Consider the following 19,784-nt stretch of genomic DNA (forward strand, 5'->3'; position numbering starts at 1 on the left):
AGCCTGGCCTGCACCCTCTCCAATCTGAGATCCCTCTCACAATCCAGAACCACTGACTCCTAAGCACTCACCTGCCTGCCTGCCTGATGCCCCTAACTGCTCTCCCCTCCTGGCCTGATCCCCCTAACTGCCAATCTGCTCTCCCCTCCTGGCCTGATTTCCCTAACTGCCTATCTGCTCTCCCTTCCTCTCCCTGCCTTCAGACCCCAGTGCAGGAGTGCTGAGAGCTCTCTGCTGTGGCCCTGCCCCTGTCCTGACGCCCCCCGCCCCCCTCCGGGCAGGCCTGCGAGCACCTGGGGGGGTGTTGCCCCCAGTGGTGCAAGTCCCCGCCCCTGTCCCCGCCCACCAGCTCCTGTGCTCACGCAGCCTGTTGAATGGTCATGACTGGGACACCATTAGGACCAATTAGCATATTACCTCTTTATATATATAGTTTTTTTAAAATGTAGAGCAAGACACAGATGATTTCCTTAACCCACATTCCCTAGAAACAGAGCCTGAGACAAAACTCACCTGCTGCTATTTATGAGGGAGCACAATCTCAGGAAAGCAGGGCTGAGGAAAGGGGCGTGAAAACAAGGAAGAAACACTGGCCAAAGCTTGTAACAGGTGTTGCTGATTGCGTGTTTTCAGTAGAAGTCCAGCGAGGTTGTATAGAGTTATTGCTCCTCTGACCAGTTCATCCAAAAGGGAGTATGGGGGAGGAATTTTCTGTACTGGTTTCCTCTCATCTCCTGCTCGGTCAGTTTCTCATATAAACAGTTAACACTCTTGCCCTCTTCAGTGGCCTGCCTCAGGGAAGGTCCTACCTGCTGTGTACACAGATCTGCAGAGTGACCTACCATTGAAGCGTGGAAAGGTGAGAGGAGTCAGTAACCCTTAGTGGCAGCCAACCTCTGCCTTCTAAGGAACTATTAAAAGAGCATCACTCCCAAGAGGGCTGACCATGGGAAGGGTAGGAGACCTCTGCTTTTTATCATAAACTCTTCTTTACCCATTTGATTTGCTATCATTTACATGGATTAGATTTGATAAAAATAAGAATTAAATTATAAAGGGAAAATTAGTTACCAAAAACACCCTAGAAATAAATATCAAAGTACTTTTCGCATGCATTTGGAAAAAATGAACTTCACATATTGAAAAATAAAATCTAATTAGTAGTTTAAATCAGGATAATCTTTTGTAAGAAAATGGGAAGTGGGACTTCTAGAATTGATTCTTTCTCCTTTACCACCCATCCTTGCCTCACACCCCTTTATCATATAGTTTCCTAGGACTGAAATCTAGAGGTAGTCTACCCCCCATGCCCATTGCCAGGCTCTGCTGATTCTACCTTTGGATTCTATCATCTCTGTTATCCCCTAATCTAGTTCCCCTGCCTCTGCTGTAATCCATAGTCTTATATAAGTTCCATTAGAGAGTGCAGTATCCTAACAGGTCTCTCTCTTCCCTTCCTCATGTCACTTACGTTTTCCTGTGCTGAGTTTTGGTCTCTTTTTGTATTAACTTTGGTTATAATGTTCACAAAATAACAGAAGTCTGTAGTTATTTATATACTTTACTGGGTTGTACATATTTCCTTTTTTCCTTTAACAAAATGTATTGAGTGCTTTTAAGGCAGTCACTGGGGATACAAAGATGAATTAAACCTGGACAATAGCCATCGCTCAGAGAGTCCGTGTTCTACAGAGGCAACAGATGGGTAAATAAATAATCGTGATAGAAGTGCTATAATAAAATTAGGTATTAGGTTCAGGAGTGGTTTTATATTTTCCTATTTGGGTGAATCAGAGAAACCTCAGGGAGCAGTAGATGATCAAACTAAATATTAAAGAGTATGTTCAAGTTGGCTAGATGGGTAGAAAGGAGAAAGGCTTTCTAAGCAGAAAGAATAGCAGATGCAAAGAAACCGCACAAGGTGTCTTGCAGGATTTGATACACATAAGACTACCACCTGTCATCTGTCAGTTGGGTTGTTAGGATCGCCTCCTAACTGATCTACCTGCCTTTGCTGAGTATCCATTAAACCCTAAATCTGACCACTGCGCTTCTCTGCTCAAAACTCTCATTGGAGAGTAACAGCCCAAATCCCTGCAGTGGCTTAAACTTTACAAGATTTCTACCCAACATGGCCCCTAAGCCACTGGCGTCTTTCTCCATTCTCTGCCACTCTGTTCTTTTGCTTATTCCAGTTCAGTCACATGGGCCTTCTTGTTTCTAGTTCCTACAATAAGCTGAGCATGTTTTCACCTCTGAGCCTTCCAGTTTGTGTTCCCTTTGTCAGGAGTGCTCTTCCCCCAGTGAGACACACGGCTTGCTCCCGGAATTTCTTTATGTCTCTGCTCAAATGTTAACCTGCCCTGACCACCCTGTTTCAAATAGTGGACCTCCATGCCTCCAACCCTGTACTCATGTATCCTCTTACTTGTTTTATTCTTCACCAGAGCATACCATCTGTTTCATGTTTTTCTTTGCCTGTTTGTTATTTGTCTCTCCCTACTAGAGTGCAAACTCTAGGACAGAAACTTTGTCTTTTAATCACCATTGTTTCTGCAGCACCTAGAACAAAGTGTCTAGTATATGATAGATATTCAATAAATATTTGATGGCAAGAATTGAAGCTGAATAGATGAAGTAAACTAGGGGCAGGACTTCTACACAGAGGTGTTTTTGGACTTGAGACTGTACGCATTGAGGAGCCTACGATTTTTAAAAAGGGAATTAATTAACAGTATCTGATTTAGATTTTATTTTAGAAATAACATACTAGCAGCTGCCAATTTCAAATTAGGAAATTGATTACATTGAGGTTAAGTAAGAAGAAAGGAGAACTATTCAAAGAAATATTCTTTTGGATGAGAGTTAATAAGAGACTCTCATTTTTTTCACTTTTCACAGTGCAGAACATGAACACTTGTGTGGCCTTTCAGTTAATATTCGTATTTACTAGAACTGTAATAATTCATTTTCTGTGGTAAATATTTATGAATTATTATATTGTGGTAAGCTTTCTGCAGAGTTCCTAAAACTGTTGAGAGAAAGGTTTCTATTTCTTTTTTCTACAGACTTTCTAATTTAGAAGCAGATATTCAACTACCTGGTTAATTCAATTTAGCAAGCATTTTCCAAAGATCAACTGTTATGTGCGTATCATTTGGTGAGGAAGTATGAGATTCAGACCCTGATCCACTTATGAGCTTTACTTATGAAATTAACCATCATGTAACTGTGGTTCAGACAAAATGCAGTTATGTTCTGGGATGAGTATAGGGAAAATATTTTGTCTGTTACTATATGTGTATCATCTGAATCATTCATTTTAAAGAAGTGGACTATAATAGGACACCAAGTGTAAAATCTATGAAGAATAATTAAATATTTTATGATGCAGGAGGCACTACAAAATCTTGCTAATGTTTTATTCTGAAACTGAGTTATGGCTATGTTCAAGGATATTCCAGTTTAACGTTTAGTATATAGAAAATGCAAACTTAATTGTTTGCAAAAAGACAAAATAAAGAATAAATTAATTTAAACTGTAGTGAAAAGTTTAGTGGAGAAAAAGAATAATCACTTGTGTGTTGTATAAACCAACAATTACATTTAGTAGCATAGGCAACCAGTCATTGATTGTGTGTAGGGCCTTCCATTTCCTAGGAAGCAGGTAGCTGACCCAGAGTCTCTCCCGTCTCTTATTGCGGGTGGAATGCATGATTCGTGGATGTTTGAGGTTCTCAATGCTGTTTTCAGGAGATAGGGAAGAAAGAGCTTTTAAGAGGTTGGAAACATTAAACTATGACAGGGTTGGTCATTTTTAACCTAATAGACTATATTGGTTTGAATGACTTTGTTCTGAAATATTTATTTATCTGTTTAAATATTCATTGCTTTGAGATGGCAAAACTCAGCCTCAGGGGAGAGGAAGAGCTGGCTTTTCTCTGAGTAATTTGAAAGAGGTAGGGTGTGTGTGTGTGTGTGTGTGTGTAAGACATGACGTGCTGGCAAGTTTACAGTATTGTTGGCCAAGCCTAGACCTGTCCTTAGACTTGCATGTACCAGATTCAGTAATTATTTTTATTCTAAGTGTATTGCATTTCCTGATTTATTTTTTATTTATGGTCTGTTTGCAAAAGCTCAGGATTGCACTTAGTTCCCTCCTGCTCTTCATATGGCTGCACACTCCTACTTTGAGTCCTAGTTTTTCAGTTCTCCCCACGCTAAAAGAAGGACCCATTCATTGTTAGGCTTGCATTTCATCTGTGGGTTGCATATAAGAAGGCAGCCCTCTACTTTCAGGTAATTTACATTTATCACCACTATTATCTTCCTCTCATAGCCTATTCCTTCACGAATCTCTGGCCTTCTAGAAGTGTAGATGCCTCAGGTCATTTTTTGGAGGCAACTGACATCACCAAATTCCCTCCAGTCATATCATCCACAATTAATACCTGTAGTACCAGGACCCTATTTCAACTCACTGAATCATAATATGTGGGGAAATGACCTTGATTTAAAAATAAAATATATATATTTTTAGACACAAAAAAAAAGTCTGGGAATCTCTGCACTCAAGGAACCAGGTGAAAGATGCGTTTGTGGGTGTGGGGGCTAAGTGTAGTGAAGTGGGTCCAAATGGATGGGGTTGGTGACCTTACTGTTCAGACTGCAGCAGGAATCGATGTGTCCCTGGACTCTTTTCTTGGAATCAGACAATACTTTCCCTTCAAGTTAGTATTTCAGTTGGTGGTTGGATTTTTATTAGTATGATCATTATCATATGATCATCAAAATCTATTTTTGAGAGCTTCCTTGAGATCCCAGAGATCAACTAAGTTACAGACAACCAAATGAAAAATGAACTGTTGGAGTTCAACCTGAACATAAAAATTGGAGAGGTTTTTCCTCCCAATTTCTAATTTACCTTCAGATTGTCCAACATCTTTTGGTCTAGGTATAATTTATATTCATTGTGAGAGAGAAAATATGTTTATCTTTCTAACTTCATTTTGCCATTATTAAATTTAAAAATGCAGGTTAATTGAGACTCTAAAATGAATTTTTCTCCATGTCTAGTAAATGGGCATTGTTTTCTCTTTGTACATGTTTATTCATCCGTTTTATTTCCTGGGTTTTCTTTTTTCTACATAGTTTTTAAAAATTTTAAATTGATTCTAGATGATCTTAAATCCAGTTTAATGTTCTTTCTGTGATAACAGTTATACTGCTCTTCTTTCCCTTTGATTAGAGATATCTGGGCAGAAATCACTGCTTTTAGTTCAGGAGCTGAGAAAAATAAGAAGCCTTTCCTTAGGCACTGTCAACCTAGACCCGAGGTCAGCAAACTCATTAGTCAACAGAGCCAAATATCAACAGTACAACGATTGAAATTTCCTTTAAGAACCAAATTTTTTAAACTTAAACTATATAGGTAGGTACATTGTTATTAACTTAATTAGGGTACTCCTAAGGCTTAGGAAGAGCCATGCTCAAGGGGCCAAAGAGCCGCATGTGGCTCGCGAGCCGCAGTTTGCCGACCACTGACCTAGAGCATTCTGTAAACTTTTATACAGAGACAGGTAGAGTTTGAAATCTGAGCCTATCTAAGCAAATCCCAGGGGATAAAAATGACATCATTTGTAAAATGCTTAAAGGCAAAAATATTTCCTTTCTATTACAGTCCTAGAGAATTAATTTACTTTTATCTACAGCCTTACGAAAATGATTAGTGACATTGGCAGGGTAGTAAACTGGTGAGAAGGTGCTTTACCTACATAACAAAGGGATTCTTTTTATGTTGGTGAGAATAAAATTAATATTGATCTGTTTCTGTTGGTGACAGAATGGTGACTCATTCCGATCATAAGTGTAATATGGGAATTGGGAAACTTTTCTCTTAGGATTTGAAGCCTGTTCATTGGAAGCAGCACAAGAGCTGACTAGATATATAAGTGGGATACAGGATTATCAAACTAAAAATATTAGAATGAAGTTGAAAAATAAATGGGAAGATATAAACAAATGAAAATACCATTCTCTCTCCAAGATTATATAGACTTTAATATAGAAAAATGAAGACAGTTTCATTTTGGGCCATTCTTTCTATGTTCTCCTATAGCACTTTATGCTTAGCTTTATTTGTATCACAAATAATATTGATGTTTATGTGCCGTTCTCACCTTTTAAACTTGGTCCTCTGAAAGCAAAGTCTTCTTTTTGCCCTTGTGTCTTCCCTTTCCTCCCACAACTAGCATGTTGTAGATGCTTAAATGTCATGTTTATTCATCCGTTTTATTTCCTGGGTTTTCTTTTTTCTACATAGTTTTTAAAAATTTTAAATTGATTCTAGATGATCTTAAATCCAGTTTAATGTTCTTTCTGTGATAACAGTTATACTGCTCTTCTTTCCCTTTGATTAGAGATAGAAATGGATGAATAAACATGTACATTTAAGCATCTACAACATGCTAGTAAATAATTGATATAAGTAATACTCAGAATAATTAAATAGGAACAGAGGCTATGCTTAAGGAACAGTAACAAAGCAGACTCATTTACCCCAAGCAGTATATAGAGCAAAATATCATAAAGGATAGGGAGAAGTTTCAAGTAAGTCTAGTTCACTGGAAAAAATGTTTAACTCAACTAGCAGAAATAAGAAGGTAATAAATTGACTTAGAAGTAGAGAGTTTGTAATGTTAGTGGGACACTGAGGGTGGACGGATCCAGTCTGAGTTGGAAATGTGTTCCTGGAAGAATTGGAAGCAAGGAAAGAAATCTAATTAATTAGGATGGCTGGTGCCATATTAATGAGTTTCACTTGCTCTCATTTAATCCTCGCAACAACCCTCTGAAGTAAATCCATTTTGCAGATGAAGAAACAGGCTGGGAAGGTTAAGTAAATAGTTTCTCCATATCTGGTAAGGGGCATAGTTAGGACTTAAACTCGGGCCTGTCTTTCAGGTTCATGCTCTTTCTTCTTTTTACTTTAGCTCCCATAAAAGCTTGGGAGAAAGGACATAGTTAGACCTAAAAGCTACTTGAAAGCCACCTATAATAGTTGAAGTTCTGAGATTGCTGTGGGTGAGGGAATAGGCTGATAAAGGGGCTGAGACTTGGTCCTGGGGTTATACATTTTTCCTGTTAGATGGTAACTAATGTACTGTGATAGTATATTTGAATTTAGAATTAAAAGATTTGACATGTGTCACATTGTACACAAAAGACCATATATGATAATGTGTCACCTCTGTTAGTTACTACATGTGATTTATAGGAAAAAGACATTTTGTGGCTGCCTTTGTGTTATGACAGCAGAGTCGAGGTGTTGTGTTAAATACTATGGCCTGCAGGCCTAAAATATTACTATCTGGCCCTTTACAGAAAAAGTGCTCACCCCCCCCCACCCGCACCCCCGCTTTCTACCATACTTCCTTTCTAGGACTGGCTACAGGGAGAAGGGATTATTTGAGTCGATCCTTTATGGCCAGCTAAGTTTTTCACTATACATGAATATTCTCCATAGCGGATGCAGCTTGGGGAAGGACATTGATCCCCACAGTAACAGTCTGGCTGTTTGGGAAAGCACCCTATGTGGGCAATATTGAATAGTCTCCATTCATTGCAACACAGAATTAGAGTTAGGAGTTGTGGATGATATGACTGGGGGGAAATTGGTTAAAGACCCCACTCACTGGAGATGCCACTTGGAGTAGTGACTAGGAACACTGGTTTTGAGTCTGCTCATGTCAGCTACTAGCTGAGTGGTTTTTTATGATACTTAACCTTTTAAAATGTTGGTTTCCTTCTCTGTAAAAGGGGAATAATGGGAATACCTACTTTATAGGGTCTGAGAATTGAATTAATTTATATTTTTATCCTATATAATAAAAACCTAATATGCTAATTGTCTGGTCATCCATTCAACCAATCAAAGCGTAATATGCTAATGATATGCTAAGGCCGCTCAACCGCTCGCTATGACGTGCACTGACCACCAGGGGGCAGATGCTCCAACAAAGGTTAGCTTGCTGCTGGGGTCTGGGCAATTGGGACTGAGGGAGATGGGTCAGACATAACTTGGAGCCCTCCTGTGGTCCCTCCGTGGCTGGCCAACCTCCCACATCCCTCCCTGGCCCCAATCGTGCACCGGTGGGGTCCCTTGGCCTGGCCTGCACCCTCTCGCAATCTGGGACCCTCGGGGGATGTCGGAGAGCTGGTTTCAGCCCGATCCCACCAGGCCGAGGGACTGACTCCCCACCCCCCCCCCCCGCATGAATTTGTGCACTGGGCCTCTAGTGTGTGTGTGTGTGTGTGTGTGTGTGTGTGTGTGTGTGTTTATTTATTTATTTATTAGAGGCCCAGCGCATGAAATCATGCATGAGTAGCTCGCTGCCGCTTGCTGCTGCTCATCGCTCGCTGCCCCGCCCGCTGCTCGTGGGCCGGGGGAGGGGGAGGGACCCAGAGGTGGTCAATGCACCTCATGGCAACTGGTCGCGCAGTCATTTCAGGCATTGTGCTTATGGTCCCTGGCCTTTTATTATATAGGGTATACATACATACATACATTGCTTAGTCGCAGTGGTTCTCAACCTGTGGGTCTCAACCCCTTTCACAGGGGTCGCCTAAGACCATTCCGCATATCAGATATTTACATTACAATTCATAACAGTAGCAACATTACAGTTATGAAGTAGCAACGAAAATAATTTTATGGTTGGGTCACAACATAAGGAATTGTATTTAATGGGCCAGAAGGTTGAGAACCACGGGCTTAGTGTATTGCTAGATACATTAATAAGCATTCATTACATGTAAGCTGCTAATATTACCAGGTGAGGGAGGGTCTAGAGGAGTTTGAATGTATTTAGTAGGGAATAGTGAACCTTTGTGTCACCAATTCAGTACTCATACCTACTGCTCTGAATCGTATTGAAGTTTTGCATATTTGTAATAACCTCCCTAATGTGACCGTTCACTCCTGAGAGGCATATTTCTACCTTTTGTTATGATGTCTCAGTGTCTATGACAGTTGTGGACCCACAGTAGGTATTTAGTTAATAATTCATTTTCTCAGGTGAGAGACAACTAAGCTGCTTTAGCCTGTAGTATTAATAACAAGCATTTTCACACAAATACAAAGGTAAATTCTTGCCTAGAAATAATCATGTGAACTGTTATCTCCTAGTTTGCTGGTGGCTATAGTACTTCTCTTCTGTACTTATAACTCCGGAATATGACCTGGAAATTTGATAGACATCAGAAACCATTTAACATTTTTAATAATAATAATAATAATAATAATACATACATACATACATAACTGGGAAATTTTTCAGAAATTGCAGAGTGTATGAGATAAAATATGAAATCACTCCTCTCCCAATTTCATTCCCTTAGTGTTTAAGTATAATGATTGTTTTTGTTTAATAAAAATAAAAAACATTCCTATAAGTAACAAAATAATCTATCAAGAATTGCTTCTTGATCTTCCTTTTCTGCCTTTCATCTCTTTGAAACACACAGTACTGAGGCTACAAGTGGATCCTACAGAATGTTTTTAACCTTTCTTCCCTCATCTCCCACTGCTAATTGATGTGTTTATTTAGTTGGCTGAGCCAGCTTCATGGAGACTACCCCTGTGGGAGTGTGAAGACTGTGTACTAGTGTGCTAGAGGATCGTTCCCAACAGGGCTGGGGCGGGGAGCGGAGCCCAGGCAGAGCGTTCCCAGTTCCCTTTGCCATGTTATTCATAACTGGAAAGAGTGTCTTTTAGCCTTTACCGGTCACTTAGTGGACCCTCCCTGTGCCCTGTAAGATCATATTTATGCCTGCAGTTGGAGTATGGATCTGTGGAGACTTTTGGTACTCTTAGTCTCTTTCATTCACCAGTCCACCTGAATTTGAATGTTCACTTTCATATCTGTCTTCAGGCCAGTAAATCCTGCAAGGGCTTCTGAAGCATAGTGCTTCATGTAGGTAGGTGAGTGGCTGGGTGGCTGGGTGGGTGAGTGGGTAGGTAGGTCAATAGAGATGTAACATTGAGTTGATTGAAGGAGAGGAAGAGAGTTGTTTTACTTTCCTCTTAGGATGCCCAGAACGACTATGGAGAAATCATCTACAATAGCCCAACATTAAGATAATGAAAATAATTTATACAGTGATGGTAGACATTCCCCTGAAAAATTATGGGTAAGTTTTCATAGCATAATTTTTAAGAACTAAACAAAGGGAAGATTTTTATGTAAAGCAAACTTTCGTACCATGTAGAAATTATTCTTGGACACTGGAGACTGCTGGATTTTGATGCTGTCTAACTTTAAAATGAAAGACCGTTATGAATCTTTATCTCTAGGGAATGTCACTCTCATTTTCTTAAGAATAGCACAATAATTCAATGCTTCAGCATATTGGCTTCCTCTTATTGATTCCATTTTTCTTTTCATTCCCTTTTATATTAAAAATACTTTATAGGCTTTGTTACAAAAGTAACATATGCTTATTATTGGGAGTACAAGAGAACTTGGGGATTTGGGATATGTTTGCTGTTTTGATTGTGGTGATGACTTCATGTGTGTACATATGAAATTTGTACATATATGTCAAATGGGCCATATTGTACACTACAAATAGATGTAGTTTATTGTATGCCAATTACTCCTCAATAAAACTTTTTAATTTAATGACTAAAAATTGGACTTATTTTGTTGTTAATATGTATTTTCATTTGTTAGAGATTGAGCATGTTTATTGGATCAGCCATTTGTATTGCATCTTCTGTGAATAATTCAGTTTGCCTCTTTTTCTGTTGTATTTCTTTTCAATTTGTGTAACTTACTCTTGCATTAGTAATGATAAAACCCATTGTGTCTTTCTTACCTGTTGAAAATATTTCCCCCTGGTTGGCTTACTTTGATTTTGAGGTCCATTTCTCCCCCTTTCTTTTTTCCTCCCTATGACTCCCCCTCTCTTTTTTCCCTTCTGGTTTTTAGGTTTCCTGTCTCACTTAAGATTTTTCCAGACTCCAGTTATACTCCCAAGTTTTTTATTTTTATAGTTGTAGTTGTTATATTAGATTTTATTCCTTCTGGAATTTTTTTGGTGTGGGCTATAAGCTAAGGGGTTAATTTTATTTTCTTTCTGGAAAGTACCCAACTTTTACAAATACCATAGGATAAATACCTCCCCCCCATTTTATTTTCTTTCTGGAAAGTACCCAACTTTTACAAATACCATAGGATAAATACCTCCCCCCCAACACACACACACACAGTGAATTGAAATACCACCTTTATCTTCTATTAAGTTTCCAGATAAGCTCCACCCTTTTTTAGGGTTGTCATTGTTCCATTAATCCCTTTGTATATTCTTACTGTTTAATCACAGTAGTTTCACAGCAAGTGTTAATACAGGATAGAGCATGCCCCTCTTCATAGTTTGTCCTTTTCCAAAGTTACCTAGTGGTTTTTCATATACAAATTGGAAAGGTATTTAGTCCTAGTTCCTTCCCCAGACACATTTGCTTCTGATTGCTATTTTTGGAAGGATTAACATTATTATATTAAGTATCTTCTTCATTTATAATAGCCTTTGTACATTTTTTCTGTTTTATTTTATGCAGAATAACTGATTGTGGTATTGATGGTTGATTCTTCCTTTAAAAATAGTGGGAGATCTTTCTGTAACTTTGGATGCATTTTGTGTGCGATAGTGTGAGTTTTAATGGCCATCAAGTTAATGTTAAAAGCCTGACATGAGGTTTAGAAAATGCTGCTGAAGGTTCATTTCCTGCAGCTCTCAGTGGGTAGAGAATCCCTTCTTGAATTGAGGGGGAAGAAGGATAATTGGGACGAGAGAGAAAGGAAACATTACTTCCTTGTTTGAAGGAAGTGATGCTCATGATTAGGAGGAAACCAAGTGACATAAACCCAGATTTTCTTTGATCCCCAATGATTTGATGTCTAAACTGTGGGGTGGGGAGGTGAGTGTTGATCAAAGTGCTAACATTTTGAAGCCATCTCTGCCTATAACTTCCAGAAGGACAGTGGTTGAAGACTGTAGATTTGTGCAGTATAATTACGGCTTTACTTTTCATGGAATAAAATGGGAGGTCAGGAGGTAAATTGTTGAGGAGGGAGGGTTTTGCCAAATCTATTACACAAGATTTAAATTGGGATTTTGTATGTGAACTTAAAGAACAGAAATAAGAGAAGGACTGTGGAACTAAAATGGCTTATAATAATTTCTATAATTAATGCACGTTCTTTATGATATTTCAAATATTACACTAGATCCCAAGCAAGCATGTGGGAATGGGTATTGTGTGGAGAGTCCTGCTGTGTCGTTAACCTGAACTCTATGCTCTTAAAATCGGAAAGTCTCTGTTGTGTGGTTTTGAGAATTTAATTTATAATGTCATTCTACCTATTGTTATGAATTGTAATTTAATGAATTTGATTTGTTTCCCCCTAAGAATTACTAAAGGAATAGAATGCCCTAAAGAAAATACTAATGACACAAACTAATTTCAACTCTTATAGCTTATTTTGAGTGAGAAATTTCCTGGCATTTTTTAAAACTTGAAGGAAAATTTTTGACTCTGGTAACTAGTTAACTTGAATATCGTCATGGACCTGTCTAGTAACCACAAATTGACTGAAGTTTGGTATGTGTTTGTGTGAGCATACATCTATGTGTGTGTGTGTGTGTGTGTGTGTGTGTGTGTGTGTGTGTGTGTGTAATATTTCCCTCAATTGTAAGGCAGTGTTATATTTTACCTGAGCAGTGAAGGAGTATACTCACATTAAAAATAATCATGGAATGAGAATTTAAAGTCACTTTTTCTCATTTTTTTTCTCACTGTTTCTTATAGGGTAACCAGGAGCCAACAACAACTCCTGATGCAATGGTTCAGCCTTTTACTACCATCCCGTTTCCACCTCCTCCACAGAACGGAATTCCCACAGAATATGGAGTGCCACACACTCAGGACTACGCCGGCCAGACCAGTGAACATAACCTGACACTCTACGGAAGTACACAAGCCCACGGAGAGCAGAGTAGCAACTCACCCAGCACACAAAACGGATCTCTTACGGTACGTGAATTATGAGGTGGACAGTGGAAAGGTACATGTCATCTTTGAGATCTTCACCTTAATTGTCATACCAGAAACCCTTTTGAATTAATTTAGCATTTACATTACACTACATAGCATTTATGTTGCTTCAGTTCTACTCCAAGTGTTGTAATTAGAAGATAAGGATTTAGCATTCAAACTCACAGGCCCAGCCCAGGAGCTTACAGTGTGGAGGTGGATCAGTTTAACAAGGTAAGTGCAGTGGTGAGACTAAGCGTAGGGGGGTGCTGCTCTTTTACATTTCACCAGTAGCTTTCATTCTGCAAAATTCTCATGGTCCCTTCTCTGTTCTCAAACACAGTTGCTCAGCAGCATTCTGCACATTGCCTCCTCCCTCCTCCTTGAAATGCTTAGTCTGTTGGCTTTTGTGACCCCACTATTTTCCTCCTAAACCGTGGGAGTTCTTTCTTAGTCTCTTTTGCTGGTTCTTTCCCTGTTCAGCTTTTACTAGTAAATGTTGCAGTACTTTAGGCCTGGGTCCTAGGACCCCTTTTTCTCCTATTTACATCCTTTCTATATATAATCGTATTACTAAATTTATCTGCTTTCTCAAGCAAAACCTGTGAGTCATTCTTTTTTTTTCTCCTTCATCTCTACATCTCATCCACCAGCAAGTATTGGCAACCATACTTTAAAATATTTTCTTACTTTAACCTCTTCTCGTTATTTTAAGAATACAGCTGGATAGTGTTCAGGACTAAGAGCTGAGCTCTTCTGCCAGATTTCTTGGGTTTGAGTCCTAATGTGGCCCTTACTTAGCAGTATGTCCTTGGGCCCGTTATTTAATCTTTCTGCCTTGGCTTGCTCACCTGTAAAGTGAAGACAGTAGTACCTACCTCAAGTGGCTGTTGGGAGATTTAAAAGAGTTTAAGTTGTGTAAGGTAGTTATCATCATCATCACTACTCTAATTCAGACCTCATCACTTACCAGTATTTCTTGTATTGCTGTTGCCATTCTCCACATAGCAGCCAAAATAGGTGTTTGTTGTTGTTTTTTAATGTAAATAATGTTATTTTCCTGCTTAACTCTAGTGGTTCCCCAACATACTCAGAATAAAATCCAAACTCTCTACTTGCTTTACTAATCCCTGGCCCCAAACTCTTTGACTTCACTTCTTACTACTAACTTACTAAAGTAAAGGAAATGTCTTAAATTAACACTAGGTTTGTATCACATATATAATATTGTCTGTGGGATTATGTAGTATTTTTCTGGCACTAAAAGCGTTCTACACTCTACATAGAAAGATCTACCTGTAGTTTTTAGATTCTTTTGCCTTTCCTCTATCAGATTGTCAGGAGATGAGCTTTATTCAGCTATTAAGCCATATAATAAGATTTGTATGTGTTTGTTTTAAGTATTTTGCCTGGACTTAAGCTACTCTGTGGTGTGCAGCCACTAATGCAAGGGTCCTCAAACTACGGCCCGCGGGCCACATGCGGCCCACCGAAAACATTTATCCGGCCCGCCGGGTGTTTTTGCTGCCACTGCCTGTCCTGCGTAGCAGCCGACTCGTCCCGGGCCCGCAGTGCCCATGTGTGGAATGTCTGAGGGACAGTGAACTGGCCCCCTGTTTAAAAAGTTTGAGGACCTCTGCACTAATGTTTCTGCATAGTGATTTTCACTCTCATTTTTACTTTTAAGCCTGACCAGCAGTCGCCCCTGTGTCTGCATGGCTTAGTGGTCAGCCAGTCATCTGGGCAGAGGTGCTGAAGCATCTCCAGCTTGTAAAGCTTTCACCATCTATTTGTGGGTGGGAAGCACATCCGAAGTTCAGCCAGTTCTCAAGTTGGATTTTTCTTTCTCTTGGGGCCTCTCGTATCTCCCCTTCATCTGTATAGATTCATAGTCAGTGAGGAGAGTGTATCCAGCTCTTCTGTGATTGTGTCATTTCCAGGGTCTCCCCTTTAGATTTCTGGCTGGCCCACCACTCACTCACCCCGATTAGACCACAACCTCAAACTAGAAAAACTGTATTTTCCATTAGGTTTCTACTAAGTTTGCCACTTTCCACTGACAGCTGTGGGTTTTCTGCTGTCTCCTCCAAATGCCCCTGGTTGAGTCTACTGGTTTGCTTGGTCCCAGCCCTGGGCTGATAAAACCAAGTTCTCCCCAGCACTGCTGAGAGTCTGGGGGTGGGTTAGTGGGTTAGAATAGCCCTAGGCAATAAATTTGTAGACTCCTGATAGTGTTACTCTAAGCTCTAGCAATTTTACAAAAAATTTCTCTGTCTATTAATTGCCTTTGATTGATTTCCAGAACCCTGAAAGACTGTTGGACAGCTTTGCCCAGTGTTCTTATTGTTTTCTTGTTTTGAGAAGAGGATTCCCTGACCTGTTCATGCCATCATAGCCAGAAGCCCCTTCCCATTTCATGGTAGTTTACAATTACTCACTGCATCTCCTCACCACTGTCCGTTTCTCTTCCTCTTTTTTCCCTATTGCCACCATTTCCCATTGTTTCAGGCTCCTGGATTATATGTTTCTGAATGATAGTATTAAAGGCGAGCTCTGTTTCTAAATATAAATCTGTACAGTTAGAACCACTATTTGCTGTACAGTTTGGCATTATATTGACCAATTTATGTTCCTGAAGAAATATTGAAATGATATTAGAAATCCATGTGACACCCTAATGTTTAGATTGTGAATTTATTGGTGCTAAGGAGAAAATGGAAAGTCCCTTTCGAGCTGTGTCTACTAAAAGAGATAGCACAGATTTTATAATTTGGGAAGTTGCTAACAATAAAATGGTAAATTATTAGGGATCTCTGTTGAAGGTATTATATTTTTAAGTGTTTATTTTAAACATGAGTGAATTTGCTGCTCTTAAGCCACTTGCCTTTGGAAGTTGTATGTGTGTGTGTGTTCTTGGGGGATGTGTGTATATAGAGAGATTGAATAGTTGAGCAGTGTATCATAAAATCTGGATTGGACAATGTTACATATCATTCTATTAAACTTTAACTACCTCATTAAATGTTTCTTAAAATGGGTGGGTCTGGTGATTCCTGTGGCCAATTAAATTCAAAATGTAGATAGGAAGCATTGTTATGTATAAATAAATGATATCTTAACTTTGCATAACACTTTTTAGTTTAAAAATTGCTTCCACAAACAGTATTTTATTGTGGTTCATAAAGTAGCCCTTTGTGGTATGTTAAGGTATTCAAAGTCCATACTTTCCCCGCCAGCACTCTGCCTCCCGCTGCACAGCAGAAGGCAGTGTGGCTCTGCACTGGTCCTCTAAGCCAGCGGTCGCCAACCTTTCCGACCTCACGGATCACCAATGGTCCACAGACCACCGGTTAGTGACTGCTGCTCCAAAGGTTTCCTTAAACCAGTGGTTGCCAACCTTTCGGACCTCACAGACCACCAAGTGGTCTACAGACCACTGGTTGGCGACCGCTGCTCTAAGCAGGCTCTTGGCCTCATTTCCCACTCAGCCAAGTCAGCTCTGCTGGAATCCTTGCCTGGCGTGCCGAGTGAAGTCGGATTTGTGTATTCTTGATTTATGCTCAAGTAGAGTCCTAAGCTGACCGCTGTGTGTGGTACTTACAAGGTGTGATTATTCTGTACTTTTGTCTCCCTAACTAAACTGTAAGCCGTTAAAGAAAAAGTTATTTTTGTTCATCTTTGCATTCCCTGACTTTTCACATACTTGGTCCTTAATAGTTACTCAGTAAATATTTCTTGGGGGAAAAATGAAAGAAGATACAGGTGTGCCAGGAGAGATCTGAGGAGAGATAAGGGGGGGTGGGGGCGCTTCTCGGTGGGATGGTGGTGATCTGGGCCTTGTATTGAGAGTGATTAGAATTTGAACATGCGTAGGTGGTGGTGGAAGAATAGGAATGTCATTTCTCAAAGCAAAGGTGGAGAAATGGAAAAGATCAAAATATCTTTGAATGAAAGCATGGGTTTCCATTCAGCTAAAGCAGGGGTCCTCAAACTTTTTTTTTTTTCATTGGTTTATGCAACTTTATTGAAGAAAAATAAATCAATTACTAGCAGAGGTATTAGTTGATCACTCATCCATTGACAACTTGCATCATTTATTCAGTGCTATATTAAACAGTGTATTGGAAGATAGATTAACTAATAACTCCAAGCCTCCTAACAATTTAAATGAAAATTACAAAATGTTTGAGACCCTATTTTGGAATACAAAGGGTGTTTTGACTTCCAATTTCCATTCTCTGTAGAACAAGAACAGGTCATTCCTTTATTGACATGCATAAAATACATCACATTTTCTGTTCTGCTGATGCTATAAATTCAATACCAATTCTCCAGCCACATCAGTTATGAGCATAAAGTATATCATGTAACCTCAGATCTCTAACAGTGGAAGGCTTAAACAAGAATGGATGCTGCTAGAATAATGCTGTTTCCTTGGATGCGACAACTGAGCCTCCATTTCCCTCCCCCTCAGATGATTTCTTCAGCATGTTAGAGCAGTGAGGAATGGTTTTAGTCTCATAACCAAATTAGAGTGAAGACATTGGCCACATAATACACATGCTCCATTTTTTTAAAAAATTCTGAATCTTGGGCAACTGTTCTCTTGTAACTACTTTACAGTTTCTAAAAGCAGTTATTGTCCAAAGCTGGAAGAACTTAAGTCTTCTCAGATGAGCATGTGAATGAATGGAGGGAGGTAAACAAAAAATAAAATTAAAAAAGATGAGGTCTGATAGGGGAGCAGCCGGATAAGAAAATCAAAAAAGGAACAGTAATTTAAAGTTTATTCCAGCTATAATGCAGGTTATTCTGACTTTAAGGTAGCATCACATGGCATACTTCTGAGTCCATTCCCGAGATATTCTGTTGTACTTATCTCTGTCTGTTTTATAGATCCGTGCAATCTCTGGCACTAGGGGGTCATCTGGGTTTGGATCACATAGCAGTGAACAAATGGATAAAAGAACTTTAGAAATAGTTAATGCAGGAGACCACTGTGATCTTAGAATATCGAGACAAATGCTGCCATTACTGTTAATATTTGGATGATAAATTCTTGTTGTAAATGCAACCTTAGGTGGTTTGAAGGGGTAGTCTGTAGGAAAATGAATTGTCAAAAAGAATACACCACCTTGATATGGGCTGTCATTAGGTCCCATAATTGTGGCTTGCCAATGAAACATATCATCCCCAACTGGACCTGCAGAACACTGTGCTGGAGGGTCACGGGCCAAATCACTAAGTTCCTTATTAATCTGTTTCAGCGCCATAGTCTGTGCTTTGCGTCTGGTTCCTCACTATCTCGGTGTGTGCTCGGAGGTCCGGCCGAAACTCTTGATGACCCCGGCGGCAGGCAAGGCTGGTCTCTTCGTCTCACACCGGCTCTGCCAGACACAGGCGCTTGGTCTGGAGGCGGTTCTCGCGATAACCTCGTGGCTGCTTTCCCTCAAACTTTTTTAACAGGGGGCCAGTCCCTCAGACCGTTGGAGGGCCGGACTATAGTTAAAAAAACAAACTATGAACAAATTCCTGCGCACACTGCACATATCTTATTTTGAAGTAAAAAAACAAAACGGGAACAAATACAATATTTGTATTTGCATGTGGCTCACGGGCCGCAGTTTGAGGACCCCCTGAGCTAAAGTTTTGGGTGTTGAGGCATACTAATGGGAAGTAAGCTGGGAAAGGGTCACTGGATTTCCTATTGGAAAGAGTATTTGAATACCTAACTGAGAAATGACTTTATTGAAGGTTTTTGTGCAAATCAATGGAAGTGAGAATTGTGCTTCCAGAAGATTAATCTGCTGTGTATACAAGATGAGTAGAGAAGCCAGGACACTCTTAGGAAAGAGTCTTAGGCTTGGAGTTGATAATGAGGTTCTGGACTAGGGGGTTGCAGTGCTTATGTAGAGGAGGGAATTAAAGAGAAATTACGAAGGTAGTATAGACAGGACTTGACAGCTGATTGGATGAGTAAAATAAGATCATTATCAAAGATTGTGTGATCTTTATGCAATAACTGTGTCTTGAATAAATCATTTTACCTCCCAAGTTTCAGTTTCCTCATCTATCAAATGAATATATCTGATAAGATTAGAGAATAAATTAGAAATGTTTGGAAATTACTTGTTTAAATAGTTCTTTAAGATAATTGCTTTTTAAATCAGTTGTTCCGATTGATGTCACTTACATGTGCTTTTCTTTATTATTGTGAGCTACAACAGTATTTTAATACTGGTCTTGTTTATGTTGGATAGTCCCATCTTATTGATGGGGGGAACAAAAGAAAGGACTTCTCATACAAAAAGGAGAAATAAGCAATGAAATCTGGAATTTTATCCCTAAAATGTTTTTAGAAATTGATTTTAACATTGTGTTCTTAAGATGAGAGCTTGTTTTGACAGTCAGTTGGTCTCATACTGTGCATTAGCGAGGGAGCGCAGTTAGGGGTCTCCCCCCTTGGTCTGCAAAGGCTTGATTATTCCTGAGCCTGCTGCAGAGAAGAAAGGACAGCAGTTCCTGTATGTTTAGATGTCTTTCCAAATGCCAGCAGGCATGAAAAACCAAAGTGTTTGAAGTAAACAAGCTTTGGTGAATAATTTTCAGATCTGAGGTTCATATTTATATACATTTTCTGCCTACTTATTAGATTATACATTTCTTGAGGGCAGGAACCATTGTCCTC

The 19,784-nt window shown here is 39.4% G+C and overlaps 2 protein-coding genes across 18 annotated transcripts in view; one reads left to right on the forward strand and one right to left on the reverse strand.

The window, feature by feature from the left end:
- RBFOX2 (RNA binding fox-1 homolog 2) overlaps positions 1-19,784 on the forward strand; it is a 135,333-nt gene that overhangs the window by 64,504 nt on the left and 51,045 nt on the right. For all 17 annotated transcript variants that reach the window (XR_002830200.1, XM_023757214.1, XM_023757219.1 and 14 more), the window contains exon 2: positions 12,872-13,096. Coding sequence is in view for 16 of the 17 variants with exons in the window: in XM_023757214.1 (XP_023612982.1) it covers positions 12,872-13,096 (225 nt within the window). In the remaining variant the exon portion in view is untranslated. The remainder of the gene's footprint in view (positions 1-12,871; positions 13,097-19,784) is intronic.
- LOC102419305 (ubiquitin-conjugating enzyme E2 D3) lies at positions 17,867-18,539 on the reverse strand. The gene has a single exon (XM_006092697.3). The coding sequence runs from the start codon at positions 18,367-18,369 to the stop codon at positions 17,926-17,928; it is 444 nt and encodes a 147-aa protein (XP_006092759.1). The 5' UTR covers positions 18,370-18,539; the 3' UTR covers positions 17,867-17,925.

Source organism: Myotis lucifugus, unplaced genomic scaffold, assembly GCF_000147115.1.
Source record: "Myotis lucifugus unplaced genomic scaffold, Myoluc2.0 scaffold_103, whole genome shotgun sequence".
Lineage (NCBI taxonomy): Eukaryota > Metazoa > Chordata > Mammalia > Chiroptera > Vespertilionidae > Myotis > Myotis lucifugus.

Coding starts and splice junctions, on each gene's coding strand:
- LOC102419305 (XM_006092697.3), bottom strand. CDS start 18,369: ATGGCGCTGAAACAGATTAATAAGGAACTTAGTGATTTGGCCCGTGAC.